We start from the raw sequence: 20,728 nt of genomic DNA, 5'->3' as shown, positions 1-20,728 counted from the left end.
AGACACAATCTGAAGCAGGCTCCAGGCTCTGAGCTGTGAGCACATAGTCCCATGCGGGGCTCAAACTCAGGAACCGTGAGATCATGACCAGAGCCAATTGGAGGCTCAACCAACTGAGCCGCCCAGGCACCCCCCCCCCCCCAGACAATGTATGCTTTAACTGAACTCATTTCCTTGCATAGACCAGATAATCTCATGATTCAGCCATCAGCTGTCCCCAACATAACAGTAAATAATTTTTTAGCACAGTTTACCAATGACAACTTGCTGAGAATTATACTACTCCCAAACTCTTCACTGATGAAAGCCCTAGACACACACACACACGCACGCACGCACGCGCGCGCGCTTCCTTTTTCAGGCAAAACAGAGCACTTTACAAGTGCCCTTAATGTGCTAATGAGGTCACCATAACAAAAGAGCATATTAATAAGTATACACAAAGAAACAATGAAATAAACCAGCCAGGATTTTCCAAACCAAACCTATTATAAGGCGCCTTGCCTTCCCTAACAACTAAATGTAATTCGAATCATTGCAAACTCCAGTTCTGATTCAGCTCACAGCCGTGGAGAAATAGACGATCACAAAAGAAAACAAAATCTAAACGCCAATCTTACCTTGGCCATCTGTGCCTGCACGCCATTTGCCTTGAGAGACGCTACTGCTTTCTGTGCGGCTGCAGGACTGTCAAAATCCACAAAACCGTACCCTGTGAAAGTACAATACCCCTTGTTAGTACTGCATCTCTATCATACAGGGGGACGGTGTGTTTGTGGCCACACTTTCATTCGTAACTTCTGGAATAACCAGAAAGGCTCTCAAGCCATTGGCCTTCATATGTCAGGAGAGATACCACAATACCATTAAATGTAAAATTGTAAGTCTCTTATTTTCTGGAGATTGGGTATGCAGTCAGCCATCTGATTTGGGCTAATCGGACGAGTAAGGTAATACATTATTTAACCATGACCCTTTTCAATGAATTTGCGGCAAGGATGAGGAGCACAAAATGCTGAAAACGATAGAAAAGTCTATGTCTGAAGTAAATTTTCAACACCTCAAAAAAGCTCATGTTAATAAAAAGCCTCGATAGATCAGTTTATTCAAGTGATTACTCACAACCTCTACAATGCCTGGCACCCAGTAGACATTTTATATAATAAATGTATGTTGACTGTGTGAATGAATGAAGGTTGTGAATGCGAGTTAGGGTCTCAACCCAGTTCCAGCTGATACGTAAGCCCATGCTAACTCACCACAGAACCTTGTCTCACTTGATGACAACATCTTTTTATTTAAATTTATTTATTTTGAGAAAGAGAGAGAACAAGCAAGTGGGGGAGGGACAGAGAGAGAAAGGGAGAGAGAGAATCCCAAGCAGGCTCCACACTGTCAGCACAGAGTCTGATGTGAGGCTTGAACCCACAAACTGCAAGATCATGACCTGAGCCCAAATTAAGAGTCAGACACTTAACTGAGCCACCCAGGTGCCCCTCGATGACATCTTAACTAAGACTTTTTCACTCTTAAGTGATGTGTGATTGAATAATTAAATAGTCAAGCTTCTTTTTTAAAAATATTTTTTAATGTTTATTCATTTTTTGAGAGAGAGACAGAGCATGATTGGGGGAGGGCAGAGAGAGAGGGAGACACAGAATCGGAAGCAGGCTCCAGGGCTCTGAGCTGTCAGCACAGAACCCAATGTGGGGCTCGAACTCATGAACCATGAGATCATGACCTGGCCGAAGTTGGACGCTTAACCGACTGAGCCACCCAGGAGCCCCTCAAGCTTCTTTAAAAATAATTTAAACAGTGACCGGTGTCACTTATTTGTTACTGAAGTATAATCTGAAAAAGGCACAGGAGTTCCCTCTACTGTTCTCTGCCCTTGTGCCTGTGTAAGTGCATATACAGAGTGAGGCCAGGGGAATAGCTAGAATCAATGAAACAGAATCAATGGAAAGGCGATTCTGTAGGACCATAAACTAGCTGATATTAGTCTGGGGCTTTAGCCTAACTGTAATGTCAGCTGCCCTAAGAACATCTCAAAATTAGAAAGCTCAAGCATGAGTATGAGGGCAGCTGTACCTGGCATGTCTAACAAGCCCATCATATGTATCCTCTTATCTGTCAGTCACGGATTTGCTCTGCACTCTCATGCTTGTTCCCCAGAAGTCTGGAGGTGAGCAAGCCTAGTAACCATGCTCTGGGACCCACCCCGCCATCACCAAAGAAGAGCGCAAGGGAATTCAATTACCAAGTTGTTTCTTTTAATTAACTTTTTAATTTTCTCCCCTCGAATCCCTGCTTCTTTTTCTCCCTCCCAGCATGGTATCCTAAAATGAACTTGTTACACAGCAGTGTACCATAAAATGCTCTTGAAAAGCTGGGCAGAGAAGCTGCGAAGTTTGTGTTTCTAGTCCAAAGGGAAGCCCGCTCTGTAAGTACTGCTAATTCTTCTCTTCCCACAAAATTCAAACTATGTGAGTAATAGGAGTCTTGCCACCCACTAAGATGAGTCAGATAGGGGAAAATAAAAGCAGAAAGAGAAAGGGGGAGAAAAGAACAAATTAAGTCAAGAAGTAGGGTCAGGGGAGCAGAAGGTAAAACTAAAGTGTAGATATTATCTCTTATGTATCAATGTGTCGTGCTGGGTGGTTGACATGTTGATAACTGGTGAAATGATAACTTCATGTATCACTGGCCTCGTGCCTATTCATGATACATGAAGAAACAGAGGCTCAAGCCAAACGGCACAAATACCCACTAATTTCAAGCTGCCTCATTGCCAGGTCCAGGATTTGAAGTGAAGTCATCATAAGCCCTTCCCAAATGCACCACACAATGAACTACTTTATAACCCCACTTTTCACATTCTTTAGAGTAGCCCCTGAAGCCTACCGGGAAGAGGACACAATTCTTGAAAATTCCTTGATTTTGAAGTTAGGACACAGAACAAAGCAGTTCCACAAGTGGATTCAATGCAGTTCATTTACTCCGTACATTTATTAATGGTTGAATTTCCAGTAGAACGGGCTAAGTGAAATTTGACAAGGCACCCCCTTCCACTACATGCTTTGGTCAGTTGTCCTTATCGATTCACATGCTCATTCTTTCATTCAATAATGAAATTCTGGGGTGCCTGGGTGGCTCAGTGGGTTGGGCATCTGACTCTTGATGTCAGCTCAGGTCATAATCTCACGGTTCATGGGGTCAAGCCCGACATTGGGCTCTGTGCTAACAGTATAGAGTCTGGGGCTTTAGCCTAACTGTAATGTCAGCTGCCCTAAGAATATCTCAAAATTTGAAAGCTCAAGAGATTCTTTCTCTCTTTTCTCTCTCTGCCCCTCCCCTGCTCATAGGCTCTCTCTCTCTCTCTCTCTCTCTCTCTCTCTCTCTCTATTTACCTATGTCAAAATAAATAAATAAAGTTAAAATTTTTAATTAAAAAACGAAATTCTATTTCAGGCACTTTGCCAGACACATGAACACAGCAGTTAAAAAGAATGGTCCTACTTCTCACCCTTGTGCATTTTTAGAGTTGAGAGATGAACAGGAAACAAATAGCCACACAAATGAATCTACAATTACCAAACGGCAGAACTGTCTTGAAAGAAATGAAAGCATATAATACAGAATCTGACTACTGAGTGTTCATTATTGAAAGTCTTAGGGAAGCAGTGGCACAAAATGATTTGCATTTCTTAAAATATCCTGGCTGAAGATCGAGTTGTTGTGGGGAAGGTGGACAGCAAGAGTGTCATCGGGAGAAGAGTTAGGGGCTATTACAGCAACCCAGACAAATGGCGGCTGGCGATAAAACGGAGGGGATGAAATGGATGATTTGAGTTATATTTTGGAGGCAGAATTAGCAGGACTTGATGATAGCTTGGCCGGGTTGGAAGTAGGGGAGATATAGACGACAAGGATTACTACTGATTTTTTTGGCATAAGCCACTGGGTGGGTGGAGATGTGATTTACTGAAGTGGGGGGCCTGGAAGAGCATCCAACAGGGGGGAGGGAAAATTACAATATCGGTTGAGTCAGAAATGTCTGTGAGACATCTAAGTAAAAATGTCAGAGAGCAGTTGGATATATTAGGCTAGTGCTCAGAAAAGAGGACAGGATTGGGGATACAAATTGGGAGGTCAACAGCATAAAGATGTGATTTATAGAGACGGAAAGAGACAAAAACGCCTAGCGTAAGTAGAAACCAAGGACCCGAGTTTGGAGCTTGAACAACTTCGGCATTTAGGTGTCAGGTGGGAACAAGAGATTGCAAAGGAGAATCAGAGAGGGAGAAGGGAATGAAAAGGGAAGAGGATGTCTCAAGGCCAAGGGAAGAAGCTGTTCCAAGAAGAAGAGAGAAATCAGCTGTCATGTGTCACTGACGGTGTAAGCAAGATGAGGGCTTGCAAATGTCCAGTGTGCTTAGGAACGTGGGTGTCATGATCGTGATTTGCTTCAGGCAAGTGGTAGGGACTGAAGCCTGTTGGGTAGTTAAAGAATAACAGCAAAGCGGGAGAGGGGGAGAGAGTGTTTGCAGGTCTCCTTGTTATCTTGCTAGGAAGGAGAATTAAGAGATGGTCAGCGAGAGGGTGATACAATGTCAAACGAGCTGTTTTGGTTTAAGATAGGAGATACCAAGGCTTTTAACCTTAGCTGCACACTAGAATCACCTTGAGAGATTAAAAAAAAAAAATACTAGTGTCCATTTCTCACCCCCAGGAAAGTAAATCAATATCTTTGGTAATATGGCCCAGGTGTTTATACACACACACACACACACACACATATACACACACAATGGTGCATGTGTGTACGTGTATATGTGTGTTCCTCAGCTGATTTTAGTGGGAAGCCAGGGAACTACAGAGTATTCATTCAAGGCATTCAACAAATACTTATTTGTCGCACCCACTATGGGACTGTTCTTGGCAATTTCAAATCGGGATAGAAATGATCAAACAGAAAGCAAAAGATCGAAACTTCCGGAGGGCAAGAGGATAATTTATAGAATAATGTTCCTGGAAAGTGATGGAGTGAGAGAATCTAGAACATATGTGAAGTGCTGCCTTTACTAAAAGAGGGATCTTTGGGGCACCTGGGTGGCTCAGGTCCAACTCTTGGTTTCGGCTCAGGTCATGGTCTCATGGTTTGTGAGTTCGAGCCCCATGATGGGCTCTGTACTGGCAGTGCAGAGCCTGCTGGAGATCCTCTGTCTCTGTCTCTCTTTGCTCCTCCTCTGCTCACTCTCTCTCTCTCTCAAAAGAAATCAATAAACATTAAATAAAAGAGGGATCCTTCCCTTTACTCATTGCAACTTGAAGGAAGAAATAAAAAAGATCACTCTTGGTTAATCGTTGTTATTTATTATACGTAGCCAGTCATTGGGACTGTACTTAACACATAGCGTGTGCTTCATAAATATTTGTTAAAGTGAATTAAAAGCATGTGTAAAAGATGCTAACACTTCACGGACTACAGGGGGAATTAACCGATTGAAATGTCTATTGATACATTTTGACTATAAAGAACAATATAATGCCAAGTGGTCCCAGTCTGGCTCGGCCATGCTCCCACCCAGCCAGGCAGCCGTGGTTTTCAGGACTCTGCACCTCGGTTCCAGCGTGGCTTCTCCTCTAGCTTCCTCCCCTTCCTTCCAGCCCAACACATTACACACGATATGACAAAATCACAATGCTGATCTCCGGGACTCAGCTCCAATCTAAACAGGAGAAATCTCTGTGAGGGTATGAGACACCTGAGCTTTCTCTGAATCAGGGAGGGAATGAGTGAACTTTTAGAAGAATGTGTTTGTAGAGCCATCTTGCCCACAAGGAGACACAGTGGTGTCTTTGTAAAAAAACACCTCCTCTACAGAAGAGTCCACGACAATAGGGGTGCCCAGATCCCGTGACACAATAAGCCACCAGATAGGAAATACTTCACTGAGCTATGTGTTTTCCACACATACCTACTCAATTTAACGAACTAAAATGAAAAGTTCAGAGGTAAAAATGTCTCAAGCAATCCCGGAAAACACTCCGACTGTAGAAATACGCATCGCACTCCTGACGGCACCTACTCCGTGCGACCAGAAGAACAAAATCAAACGCAAAGTTGCTCCTAGAGAATCATGACGCATTTCCTACAAAAGAAAGCAACTTCAACTGGGTTTCAATTTGCTTTCCTTACTGGCAAGTCATCAAGCCTGGGACCCCTGCACCTACATCTGGAGAGGGGCAGGGTGAGGAGATCAGCTCCAGCTAATAACGCTGTGCGGTAACCGCTCACATCCTCGAGGAAACACTGGTGAATGGTCACCATCGGAAACTCCAGCCCAAGCGGCTGCAAGTAGACCAGTCTCGCTCCCTCAATTACATAATTAAGCTTGGCAACAGGTTCAAATGAATTAAAGCTGAACGTGGCTGTTTTCTCCACACACCCCTGTGCTTGTTTTTCTTCCTTGTCGGGGGGGAGAAGGCCAGCAGTTCTGCAATTAGCAGGAAGCAGAGCAGTGAGAAAGAACCAGCTCCATACTAATTAGGTCACTCGCCAAACGCACTCATTCCATTGGCAGATAGAATCAATGCTTTCCTGAAATGCTTTAAACTTGGTGTGTTAATTTAAAAGTTTTACTATTTTTATCGCTCTGCAAGCCCGGTGACATAAGAGAAAAAAAAGAAAAAAAAATGTTTATGCACACTCTTAGAAATTGTGACTGAGTTCTAGAACAACGGATTGGCCCAGAGGGCTCCGGTTTCATTTCCTTCAGGGCATTTGTAGGCGACTTCTCTGTGACCTTTGCCATTCAACCAGACCGCTGTGTGGCAACCCATCTGAACGGTGTTAAAAGCCTCTGGACCATCTTCAACAGCCTATTTGTACTTCTCCGGTGCTGCCGGCTCTTTGAAGTTTCTACTGCAACTGCTTACCTATCTACCAACACCAGGATTGTACTTTCTAGGGTAGGGGGAGGGCAATGTTCAAACCAGAACTCCTGGTTCGGACCCACGGTGGCATCTCGCCAGCTGAGGGAGATTTGCTCTCAGGGTGAACCCTACGCCACATTTCGCAACGTTTGCATTGCCCTTCCTCTTCAGAATGGCTGTCATGAAAGCCCACTTGAGACACAGATGGCTGCATGTAACACCCAACGTCTTTCAGAGATGATCCAGCTGCGAGTCAAATGCGGTTTGTAAACGGAGTAAGAGTCTAGGAACGTGTCTAGGCATTACACGTTCAAGTGAAGTCCTACTCAAATTTGACAGTGAAAATGTTTAAGAGTTGCCCTCCCATAAATTCCCCCTCCTTCTGTTTAGACTTAACAATAATCTGCAGCTGTCGTGTCTGAGCTCAGAGCAGAAAACCTGAGCCTCAGGTAGGGAAGGTGAGCAGCAGGAAGGGAGGAATGCTTTGCAGGCTTCCTACAGGTCCCGTGGAGTCTAGGCTACCTCCTTGCCTCTGCATTTCTGCTGAGTGCTCCTGCATCTGTAAAATGTTGAGTGATGGCTGAATGCCTTTCCTTTTATTGTGCTTCCTAAGTCTCTGCGTTATGTGATCAGAGAAGGGTAGCAGGGTAGCAGTGATGAATTCTTGACGACTTGTATACTTATGATACCAAACTAACCAGAGACCCCGGTCATTACTTCAGTATCTTCTTTGCAGCAATTGTATAATGAAGCAAGGGTTCTATGGAGGAATCATAATAGCCATTTGGCCAAACTCAGATGTGTGAAAACAAAGGCAAAAGATAAGCCCTGCTAGAATGCAAAAGCCAGCAACAAGAATGCTTATTTTGAGGGAAAGAAAATCTAAGTCATCAAAATCTGAAATCACCTATGCTTTGAAACATCTTCAGAAAGTAATTTGGAATGATTTTTACACAGAAAAAAAAGCACGATGTGCACTTTCTCTGCAAAGGGCTGTGGCCCTCAGATATTTAGCAAATAGAGGTAAATAAGAAGGGAAATGGTGTCCTTTATACAGTAAACAGATTGCTTCACTACATTCCCCTGATGTTTGAGCTTAATTCCCTAAACATTCTGATATCCCAGTGCCAGAAACACCAAAATGAGACATCAGTGTTTGGAGCAGGATTTACCGTTATGAGGAACATTTTTGAATCATGATGTGACTTTCCTGTTACTTAATTTACTAAACGTCTACTATGTGCAAGAGAGATAGCTCGCTAGATGCTGCAGAGAAAACGAAGACACTCTAATGAGGTCCCTCCCCTCAGGCAGTTCAACGGTCTAGTCGGGTAGATAAGGAAATTTAAATATCATAGAGAGTCTTCTTACACACAGAGGGTTATGTTAGGTGAGCAAATGAAAAATGCCATGTTTTCCTTCAATATAGTATACGTGGTTTTGCATCTACAATTCTGCTCTTGGAGCTCAATGCCTGATTCAACACGCCCAAAGTCCTTCAATGAGTTGCATGATGGTAAAATTACCCACATTCTAAATTTATCTATGTATGTATTATTCTACCTCTCTGTTGGGCATTTTTGTGCACAGCAGAAATGAATTAAGTTAAATACAAATGAATTATGGAGAGGGATTGGCACCACATAAAAAGTGAAAGAAAAATGCTAGTATTCGAACATGGCAAATATTTCTTCCAGGTGGGGGCAAGCTCAGTACATTTTGTGCACAAATGATAAAAGGGAGCACCGGGAAAAGAAATTAGGTCCCACATGGCCTTTCCCAGCAGAATAGAACAATTATGAAGACTGACAAATTTAGGGAGCAAAGTACTTAGTAGTATGCCACTTAAAAATGGGACACTTTCTCATCCCATTTATGTTGCACAAAAAGTCTTATTAAACCAAACACAAATTCAAATCCCAAAACTCACTTCCCAACTCACCCCATTCAATTGATTTTTAAACAAGAGAAATTGCTTCTTTATACTGAATAAAGTCAAAATTAAGATCAGGATCATCATTTATGGGCTTAAAGAGATCGCTATGCTTTATTAAGATTAAAGAAACTCACTGATTTGCCAAGGTCTTCGACTAGACCAACCATTATTTTATTATAATATTGCAGAGATTAAGGAAGCAGTCTGCTTGGCTGCAAATGGGCAGATTAACCTCTGTGAATCATCTTGCAAAGTCTTCCTTTGCTAAGAGGCAGTGTTCAAGGATACACAGAAAATACACATCTTGTCTGAACCATTGGTCCTATGTGTCTCTGCGGTCAACAACAGCGGGAGGTACAAATGTGTATTGCAGTATAGCTGCGGGAGCCAGCCAGGGTACTGGTAAAATAATTCCACTGAGTTTGTAACTATGATGGAAGCAAGCTGTAACTGAACACTCTAATTATAGCTCTACAATCCCAGTGCACAGTAGGATAGCCAAAACTAACTATGATTTCATTCCTGAGTGCCCATCCTGCCCTCCCTCTCCTTGCTCTGGTCCTATAGACATGTGGAACTATAGACTATTCCTCCATCAGAAGAGCAGAGATGACTGTCGGAGAATCCATGGGAGGACAATCCCATGCCCCCAACCCGCAACCCTGAGGTGTTTCAATGCACACTTTCAATGGCTCCAGCTAATGTCCTAAGAAGCATGTGGGTAGTCTTTTACATCCTTCTACAACAGAGACATCACGTGACCCACAGCCATTCATCTTTAGAGGACAGATATTGTAGCAGAACCATCCAGAAAGATGTATTAGGTAGCTTAGTGCAAAAAGGAAGGAAGAGTAAGTGAACCCTATATACAGGTCAACTGTCTTTAAGATAAACATGTATTATCTACAAGTCTGTTTTTGTTACACTCGACATCTAGATATTCACTCCACCAACTTGTCATTTCATGTAAATTTCTGCACAAAGCCCGGTGTTCCTTTAACCATTCTTACTTTCCTGGGAAAGGCTCCATGTATGATTTCCTCCTCCCAAACCTTTGACAAAACTCACTTTGAAACCCTCAGGAAGCTTCTGTTTAACAAAAGTCATGCATTTTCTAATTTATACCCATATTTTACTGGATGCAGTCTTCAGTCATGTGGTTATAGGCTTTATTCCAAATATTTTAAGTAAATGTCCATAAGTACTGTCCCTATCACTATGAGAAATGGTGTCTTTTACATCCTGTTAGACCTCAAATTACTTCTTTTCATCCCACCTGATGTAACAAATTACAATTCTAGTTTTGTATTCAAATTTTAAAAATAAAGAGACTTAGGTATATATATATAAATGAGAGTAACAGAATGCATGGGGAAATAAATAAATAAATAAATAAATAAATAAATAAATAAAAAATAAAAATCAAGCCAAACAAAATAGTATTCATTGAAATAAATGTAAATCCCTTTCTGCCTAGACCTTAGTGCTATGGTCTACCTTCCTGAGAAACTTTCTTATGATTCCTTCTGATGTTCTAACTTGAAATAGCCACCAAAAATAATTCTTGAGCTCTTACTATTATATGCATTAGAAGCACTTAGGGATTTATAGGGTAATAAAAATTATTCTTGCTATCAAAAATCATGAAATGAAAAATATTTGTAGTTAAGATTTTGTAAATGGCTCCCCAACTGTCCATTCCCCCCGCAAAAAAAAAAAAAATAAATAAATAGTAGTGTTATTTTCTTCTAATTTTAAAAGTTATATAATTTTATTGAGGAAATTTCAGTCAATATGGAAAGAAATTAGCCATGACGCCACAGCTCAAAAATAAACAAACTGTCCATTTACTTTTTTTCTTTATTTTTAACCCAAGTGGTATCAGATTATGCAGTTTTATAATCTGCCTTTTTTTTTTCCCTCTTACTAATGCATGTGGCTACCTTTCCTGGTCAATATATATGGATTGTTATGATCCCGTTAATCTATTATTTTCAGCATCCAATTGCCTAGCTCTTTCTTAAAGATTTCTGAGCTTTACATAATGCCTTAGCCAACTGATTTGCAAAACTGATTTTATGCCAACATCTTGAAAGATTTTTAAAATTAATAAAATCAGAATACGCGATACTCTTAAAGCCTCCTAGTCGTTAGTGACTTTTCCTGCGTTTTTTGTTTCTTTGAAAGTTACTTCAAAGAATGCACTAAATGCACTGCAAACCAAAGATACCAGAAGCCAGGTAAATCAAATTCAAACAATGCCCTCCCGAAACACAGGAGTAGGAAGCCCACTTTCCTTCTCATCGCAATTAGGCTGGACTCATCTCAAAGGAATTTTGGAAATACATCGGTACCTTATGAGGCACAATTTCAGATCTGTGATTCAGAAAGGATGCCAAGAATTTGAATGGTCAAGCCATTATACTCATGATTGCTCATTTATTTAGAAGTTGAAAGTGAGTTTTTTTTTTTTCTCAACAATGAAAGATATGTTTTCCCCCAGGAAATTTTACTGTAATATGAAAACTGGTATTCTGACTGATGGTACCAACTCTTCTGTGTCCCTTTCATAGCTGGTGATCCATAACTTACAACTCAGGTCTCCTCTCTTAGAGACAGAACTCGCTTGAAGAGTTGTAGCTGCCTAAAGACAATGGGATTTCAATGATCCTAGGACATGGTGGTTAAATGAACTTTAGAGAAATGCGACCTGGATGGTTAAGTACAATGTCCTAACTAAGGTCAGGACCTGGTTCACTAGGGAAATGGCACTGTAAGTGGAGATCACAAAGGCTTTTCTTACTCTACCTGTGGTCTGTGGACGGGCAGCAATGACATCACTTGAGAGCTGGCGGAAATTCAGCGTCGTTTGCCCACTGCCGATCTACTCAATCAGCCTCTACATTTTGACAAGATCTCCAGGTGATTATATGCACATTAAAGACTGAGACACCCTAGTCTCCAACCGGCCACTCCTCAGGTCTGGACTGCACCTCCTCTCCTTGTAAAATTACAGGGAAGATGGGGATCTTCAAGTCATCTCTTCCAACCTCTATCTGGTCTGCCAATATCTGTACAGTCCTGTGCCAAGCGCTCTTCAGGCTCCACTGGACAGTGCTGATGTTAAGAAAAACACAGTCCCCAAGGTGGCTAACACTGGACAACTGTATTTAACAGAGAGAACTGTTCGGTGTGACTGAAGGACAATTATGCCAGCATCATACAGTCTAGGTTCAAATCTTATCTCTTCTGGTTTGAGAGCAAGGAGTCCAAAGGCACAGAACACTAAACCAAAATTAGGGGTAATAATAATATTGCCTTAATTATATATTGGCTCTGGGCAATGAATGAATTCAAAGCTCCTGGCCTAGTGCCTAAGGCATCCTCTCTCTCTCCAACTCCCTCACCTTCTTAGATTGTGCTGAAACCAGGCACCCTGATGTAATCCACTGCCTTAACTGCATTCTAAGAGCCAAGCCAGACAAGTGTATTCCCTTCTTCACGTAATAAATCTCAATGTTTTTAAAGACAGCAGTCTTTTCCTTGCTTGTATTTGCAAAATTAATATTTGGAAATGCAGGATCGGGGCTATTTTTATTTAATAGCCAATTTCAGAACAAGTACATGCCCTCCTTCTCTCTCTCTCTCCTTTATGTTTGTCCTTCAGAGATAGACCTAATTCTGTTTAGTTACAAAGTTCAAATTGGCCCTACATTAATATATCCCCTTAAAAAAGCAATGTTCATTTGAGGAAGCAGGTAGCCAATGTGAAGAGTGATTATACAATAAATGTATTATGCAAATTCCAGTGAACATTTTATGCACACTGGATAAAGAATCAAATTAAAGTCTCATAACCCTTGGAAAATTAGAGTTAGCAAGCACAGAGGTTGATTTGCCCTTGAACACAAAAACTGCTAAGAGCAGACATTCCCCCATCATTTCCACAAAACTGAACCATTTCTGAAGGTTTCAGATTAAAATAAGAAATCCCCTAGGAGTCATAAAAATCAGCTATTTTTACAGAAATAATTTGGAGTTGCAATTTTAAAGTGTTATGAGTTGGAAGGAATTGGTGAACTTCTGTGTCATATTTTGAAAAGCTAATATTCCAGGGAACCGGCCAGTTGAGAACACGCAAAATTGCATAGGGAGAGGGGATGCGGGAAGGGGAGAAAAGGCTTCTCGAGAATCTGCACAGGAGGGCTGATTTACAGAGCTTTCCCTATAAGAGCCCAAGAGTGGCAGTTATGCGATAGACCACTATGCTCCTTCGATTTTCCTTCACTCGAGGTAATAATGGGACATAATAGCTGCCTTCCTATTACACTGTCGTGTCCACTTCTTTGCGGCTTGCCAACACTGATTCTACCGCTGGCCTCTCTACAGAGAAATGATGGACCATTAAGAAGGAAAATGCAGAGAGGGTCTGTACAGCACTTTCCTATTGGAGAACAGAGAAACTATCACAAGCATTTCACTAAATCAATAAGCAAGTATAGGTGTGAAGGAGGTAGGTCGAAAACCCATTTTGCCCCCAATTTTTACACATGGAGCCAGGATGTGGGCTCCAGTGCCAAGAAGTCTCCATTCATTCATCAACCTCTGGAAATCAATGTTGTTTCCTGTTCATCCTTTTCGGGCACCAGGCAGGATGTAAATATGAAAATAGTGCTATTGATTTAACAAGTGCTCAGTGAGGTCCTTTTATGAGTCCTGAGTGAAGTAGATGCTTTGGGGTGGGGGGAGGGGGGGAGAAAAAGACAAATGAGACACAGATTCTCTCCTAAGGGAATATGTGAGCCCAAGGAGAAACAGCCAGCCTAACACTGAGATGCTCATTAAAGGCTGTACATGGTGTGCTTGTCACAAGCACCAAAACCTATAGCGCATAACGTGATGGTAGAAGGAAAGCTTATATCTGAGTCAGGGAGAGATGACGGAGAAGACAAATTTGAACTTCTTAAAAAACGTTCTTTTTTTTCCCTTACTTTATAACTTTTTAATCAACTTTATTGAAGTATAATGTACACATAATAAATGCCCATTTCAGTGCCCTGTTTGATGAATTTTGCAAATATAGTCACTGTAGAATAACAATCAAGATATGGAACCCCTTTATTCCCACCCCCAGAGCCCCTCATGCCCCTTTAGGGTCACCTCCCCCCGCAGCTCCTAGGCCCCAGCAACCACTCATCTGCTTCCTGATGAATTTTATGGATGCATCTGTTTTTTCTAGAATCTCATACAAATGGAAACATTTTCCTCTTTTTTTTCTGTTTTTGTTTTTTTGCTTAGCATGATGATGAAAGGGAAATGGCATCCTACTTTGAGCAAAGACTTAAAGGCAGGTAAAGGGTAAGTTTGAGAACTTAGCAAGGACATCGAATAGAGACCAAAGAGCAATTTATAAGGAGATGTGTGAAATAATAAGGGACAGATAACATGACCGGACCATGTATTATGTAGAACTTTTGAACAATTTTATATCAAAGCTCATGTGACCCTCCTGCTCCCTCACTATACTCCAGCTACGCTGCCTCAGGACTGTTGTACCTGCTGTTTCATCGTACTGGGATATCTGACCATCTTCCAGACTGTATAGAAGCTGGATTCTCTCTCCCCTCCATTAGTCTCTATCAATAGATGTTCCTAATATCCTTCATTGTACTGGGCACAATCTGTAGGTTAATTCATTTGTTTATAAGATGATTGTGTTTTATCCCAACGGACTGTCAGTACCAAGATAATATAGAACTGAATGATTTTGCTCAGAACTGGACAGATGAGCACTGGACAGGTGACACTTTATGGCTCATATTAGACACTGAAAGAGTGAGTGAATGAGTAAATTCATAACAAAAACTTCTGCTTTTATCCACTCACATACAAAACTTTACGCATTGTAACTCACATAACTCTTTTTAAAAAATTTTTTAAAGTTTGTTTATTTTTGAGACGGAAAGAGAGAGACAGAAGGCAAGTGTGGGGCGGGGTGCAGAAACAGAGGGGGACACAGAATCTGAAGCAGGATCCCCGGGGCTGGAACTCATGAACCACGAGATCACGACCTGGCCGAAGTTGGACACTTAAGCTACTGAGCCACCCAGGCACCCCAACTCACACAAGTCTTTTTGACAAACAGTTCTTCACCCCTCTTCTCCTAAAATGCCCTTTCATTATGACACAATTTAAGGAGCAAGACAGAGTTTTGTAAATTTGCAACACCAACCCTACCGTCGCAACACTGGCCTGATTTGTGTTTATGCACTTGTGAGGGGGACAAGGAGGCAAAGTATTTAACTTCCAGAGAGACCTGCAAGATGTTGGATGTAAAAGGTCACCATAACCAAAAAATTAGTAATTGTTACCTTAATAAGGCAGGATTCTCTTTTGTCACCACGTCAAATGCGCACCGAAAACAAGGATGGCGAGTGTTTGGGTGTTAATGCTTTGGCTGTTTTTGAGGAATTGGAGTTGTATTCTACAGGGTTTTAAGGTGAGGTTGGCACAGTACGGTTTTCAGATCAATAAATGACTTTGTGTCAAGGGCCTGCTGGTTGCTTGTCTAGTTTATTGTGACTTAACAAAAGAGCTCGGGAACAATATTGCTCAGCAAAAGAAAAAAAAAATTAGGGGAGCTGATGGCTCATCCAAAAGCGACAGAAAAATCCAAGATCAACTATGTTCACAAAGGAGTGCAGTCGAGAGAGTGCCAGGACTCTTTAGTGGAACAGGGTAATTGGAAGAGTAGCGAAATCACTGTTTTCAAGTCATACGTTTAGAAACTTGACCTTGGAAATGTTTTCAACCACACAAGGATTCACAAACAGTGACACAAGCCAGTGTTTTGTTTTGTTTTTTTCTGACACAGGAATACCACACTAATAACTCATTTTCTATACCCTTCTGAAAGCTCTCCGTTCACTCTCCCCTAGGGTCTTTTAGCCATTTACCAAATACCACATACAAGAAAATAAATGTTTTGACATATAATTTAAGTTTCATTCCCCAAACTGCTGGTGAGGGGAGAATAAATTTCCATCTTCTTCATTTTATATTAGTATCTTCTGCTGATGAACAGGAAGCTTGGAATTCCTCCTGGGGTTGAAATACACATTGAAAAAAAAAAAAGATTGGCCTAAGAGAGTTTGCTTTTTTTTTTCCTTATGAAGAAGGAAAGGATGAAAATAATAATAATCATAATCGTCATCATCATCATCATAAGATTCAGGGAAAATCCTGATACCCAAAGCATCCTCTTCTAGGAAGAAAGCAGCAGACTTTCAGTAACACCAGATATTTTGAGATTGATTTTTTTTAAAGATATTCCTTTCTGGGAAATGATAGAGGTGACCTGTATCTAGGCCCAAGCTGATGGCATTGTCTTTCCAGAAGCTGACAAGCCTTAAGCTGACGCATCATTACAACAGGATGATTTCCATCCTGAAAAAGAAGGCGGGGGTGCAGAATAGTAGTTCAGCAATTTTCCTGGCAAGTTTCTGTAAGGTGCTTTCAAAGTTCTGGCTTAAAGTAGACAGAATAGTCCATTATCCAAAATATCAATATAAATAATTTGCATAGTACTAAAAACAAAAGCATCATATTCTACGCTGTGCACTAAATTTTTTCACACTTTATATCATTGAGATCTCATAGTAGCTTTGTAAGTTAGGTACCCTTACTCCAGTTTTGAATACGAGGCAGTCTAGTGTCCACTGAAATGTTCCCATTGTAACACACCATGAATTGAGTCAGCTTTGTCAAGGTATACAGCTGGTACTTAGGGCTAGAGGCTCCTCCTGTGTTAACAAGGAACAAAGATGTAAGAACTTCCATACTGATATATCCTGGCTGAGAGTTCAGATAGGTGTTGGTTCACTCTGGGTTCTCACCACCTGCAACACTGCCTAAAATGTAACAATGATCAAAAACTACTGGTTGAATGAATGAATTAATGAATGGCCTTTAAAAGGGTGAGGGACAGACCCAGGACTGTCACCAGTCTAGGAGGAGTGTTCTTGGGAATAGGAGATACCAGAGATTATGGGTAGAAAAAGCAGTCCTCTACAATGATCTCCTTTTCTTTTCCTTTTTTTAAAAAAATTTTAATGTTTATTTATTTTTGAGAGATAAAAAGACAGAGTGCAAGCAGGGAAGGGGCAGAGAGAGAGGGAGACAAAGAATCCAAAGCAGGCTCCAGGCTCTGAGCTGTCAGCACAGAGCCTGATGTGGGGCTTGAACTCACAAACTGCAAGATCATAAACAGAGCCAAAGACGCTCAACCAACTGAGCCACCCAGGAGCCCCTATGATTATCTCCTTTCCTAGGGGTTTCTATATCATCTCACAGGTCAGTATCACAAGAGACCTGGTCCTGCACTACCTGTCTTGGATCAAACCGTGAATCAATAACCTTATCAACACCTTGACTTTGTTTCTTCTACCTCCCCCCGCCCCAGCCCACACACACCCCTTTTAAAAAGGCTTTTCTTCCAGACATGTATTTGTCCTTCAGTCCTTTAAGTTACATTTTTAAGCCCAATACACAAAGAAACCATCTAGGTGGGTGGTTGATCTCTGAAGAGTGGCTTCCCCCGAAGGAACCATATTTGTAGAATAAGATGATTTTCCCTAGTGACTGATTTGGTGTTTTGCTCAAAGGTGACACACACTCATGATGGATGATAATGGGTCAGAAGAGGACTAAGCCAAGCTGTGATATGTGCACAACGTACGATCTATGGAGAAAGTAAAATGGTAATAACAACAGACCCTCCTCGTAAGGAAATAAAACCAAAGGTAGATCTTCAACACATCTAACAGTATACTCGGAGTCTATACCCAAAGAAAGCTTATGCCAAGTAGTATAAGGTGAGTTGGAGGGAAAAGAAATAGTTCCTTGGTTGTGTGGACAGAAAGAGAGCAAGTGGTTAAGGTGAGCTTCTGGAACATCCCCCGTAGGTGGTAAGTCATCACATTACACAGGTCACTCTGTACTGAAGCTATCATGGCTTCTTCCTTACAGACCAATGGCCCACGTAATAGAGTCAGCCCAGAGATGTTATCTCTTTAGGTTACACTGTTTTAACTATATATCTATATACCTATATCTATATCTATATATAGATAGATAGATTTCATTGCAATTGATTTAATGTTTGAAATTATTTAACTCAATTCAAATTTGAGAAACTTCAGATAAGAACATGATCTCAGCCTCTGTTTAACAATCACAAGATTGGGTGGCAATGGGTCCATGTGAAAACAGCTGACTGTCACCGAGTAGGAGATGCTAATTTTGGTCTGGTCAAAATTGCATCAGTTTGCCACAGTGCCCATCTACCCCCACTTACTTCCATTTCTTGCCTGGAGGACTCCTGGCCAGTGCAAACAAACAAAAATTAGACCCAAAGCTGGATTTCTCTATTTTTTTAACATTCATTTATTTTTGAGAGAGAAAGAGGGAGAGGGACAGAGAGAGCACGAGTGCAGGAGGGGCAGAGAGAAAGGGAGTCACATAATCCGAAGCAGGCTCCAGGCTCTAAGCCGTCAGCACAGACCCCAATGCAGAGCTTGAACTCATGAGCCGTGAGATCACGACCTGAGCCGAAGTCAGATGCTTAACCGACTGAGCCACCCAGGCACCCCCCAAAGCTGGATTTCTGATAATCTAACACTCGCAGCTCTGAAACCTGAGAGTTACAAGATAATGGAATCATAGTCAAGGAAAAAAAAAATTTACACAGGCTTCTCTCCGTTGTCACTGAATAATACACTATCTTCCCCATACACTGGGCCAGGCTGTTTTCTAGGAATATGTGTATGTGGATTTCAACTTCATGTCCAAATATATGTCACAGAGAAACAACTAGCAGAGCAGTTCGGTTACGCACTTGAACTCACGCCAAATGGTTTGGTGTCAAATCCTGGTACTTAGTCTCCATATCTCCATGTCCTCATTGGAAAATGGGAATAATTCATAGCAGATTGCAATGATTAAACGATTTAATGCATGTAAATCACTTAAGACAGTGTCTGGAACACTGTTAAGTGCTATAGTGTAAAATAAACAGTTTTATTATTATTTCTTGTCAGTAAAGACCTCAGATAACTTTTGATTAAAAACCATACTTTTAGTTACTTTAGCCATTACAAAAAAGAGTGTCCCCAAATAAATGCTGCTTATGTGACTTCAAAGGATCAAACCAGTGTTTCTATACGATGAATAAACAGCCATGGTTAATTAAATTCTATTCTCTTCTAAGTCACTAAAAGATTCATCTACAGTGTAAACCTAATGGGGCTATGTTTCATTTTCTGTTTATCAAAGGAAAATAGGAATGTTTTTAAAGTATTTTTTATTTTTGTTAAGTTTATATATTTTGAAAGAGAGAAAGAGCACTAGCAGGGGAGGGGCAGAGATACAGGGAGAGAGAGAGAGTCCCAAGCAGGCTCCCTGCTGTCAGTGCAGAGCCCAACATAGGGCTTGATCTGAGGAACCATTAGATCATGACCTGAGGTGAACTCAAGAGTCAGACACGTAGGAGAAAGAGGATCTCTTTGGCACTGCTGGTGGCAATGCAAACTGGTACAGTCACTCTGGAAAAGAGTGTGGAGGTTCCTCAAAAAATTAAAAATAGAACTACCCTACGACCCAGCAATTGCACTATGAGGTATTTACCCAAGGGATACGGGTATGCCGTTTTGAAGGGGCACGTGCACCCCAATGTTTATAGCAGCACTAGCAACAATAGCCAAAGTATGGAAGGAGCCCAAATGTCCATCAATGGATGAATGGATAAAGAAGACGTGGTATACTCTCACCACTGTTGTTTAACATAGTGTTGGAAGTCCTAGCATCAGCAATCAGACAACAAAATGAAATCAAAGGCATCTAAATTGGCAAAGATGAAGTCAAACTTTCACTTTTCAGAGATGACATGATACCCTACATGGAAAACTTGACAGACTCCACCTAAAGTCTGCTAGAAGTGATACATGAATTCAGCAAAGTCACAGGGTACAAAATTAATGTACAGAAATCAGTTGCATTTTTATACATGAATAATGAAGCAATAAAAAGAGAAATAAAGAAACTGGTCCCATTCACAACTGCACCAAGCCATAAAATACCTAGGAATAAATGTAACCAAAGACATAAAAGATCTGTATGCTGAAAACTATAGAAAGCTTATGAAGGAAATTGAAGAAGATACAAAGAAGCGGGAAAATATTCCATGCTCAAGGATTGGAAGAATAAATATTGTTAAAATGTCAATGCTACCCAAAGAAATCTACACATTCAATGCAATCCCAATCAAAATTGCACTAGCATTTTTCTCAAAGCTAGAACAAATAATCCTAAAATCTGTATGGAACCACAAGACTCTGAATAGCCAAAGTAATATTGAAGAAGAAAACCAAAGTGGGAGGTATCACAATCCCAGACTTTAGCCTGTTCGACAAAGCTGTAATCATCAAGACAGTAAGGTATTGGCACAAAAACAGACACGCAGACCAATGGAATAGAATAGAGACCCCAGAATTGGACCCACAAATGTATGGCCAACTAATCTTTGACAAAGCAGGAAAGAGTATCCAATGGAAAAAAGTCTCTTTAACAAACGGTGCTGGGAGAACTGGACAGTAACATGCAGAAGGATGAAACTAGACCACTTTCTTACCCCATTCACAAAAACAAACTCAAAATGGATGAAGGACCTGAATGTGAGACAGGAAACCATCAAAACCTAGAGGAGAAAGCAGGAAAAAACCTCTGTGACCTCAGCCGCAGCAGTTTCTTACTTGACACATCTCCAAAGGCAAGGGAATTAAAAGCAAAAATGAACTA

At 41.1% G+C, this 20,728-nt stretch overlaps 1 protein-coding gene across 8 annotated transcripts in view; it reads right to left on the bottom strand.

The window, feature by feature from the left end:
• The window catches only part of RBMS3 (RNA binding motif single stranded interacting protein 3), a 702,269-nt gene that overhangs the window by 415,905 nt on the left and 265,636 nt on the right, over positions 1–20,728 (bottom strand). For all 8 annotated transcript variants that reach the window (XM_042955148.1, XM_042955152.1, XM_042955154.1 and 5 more), the window contains exon 4: positions 621–712. In XM_042955148.1, the coding sequence (XP_042811082.1) occupies positions 621–712 (92 nt within the window). The remainder of the gene's footprint in view (positions 1–620; positions 713–20,728) is intronic.

Source organism: Panthera leo, chromosome C2 (genome assembly GCF_018350215.1).
Source record: "Panthera leo isolate Ple1 chromosome C2, P.leo_Ple1_pat1.1, whole genome shotgun sequence".
NCBI lineage: Eukaryota > Metazoa > Chordata > Mammalia > Carnivora > Felidae > Panthera > Panthera leo.
This window is presented reverse-complemented; position numbering and strand designations above follow the sequence as displayed.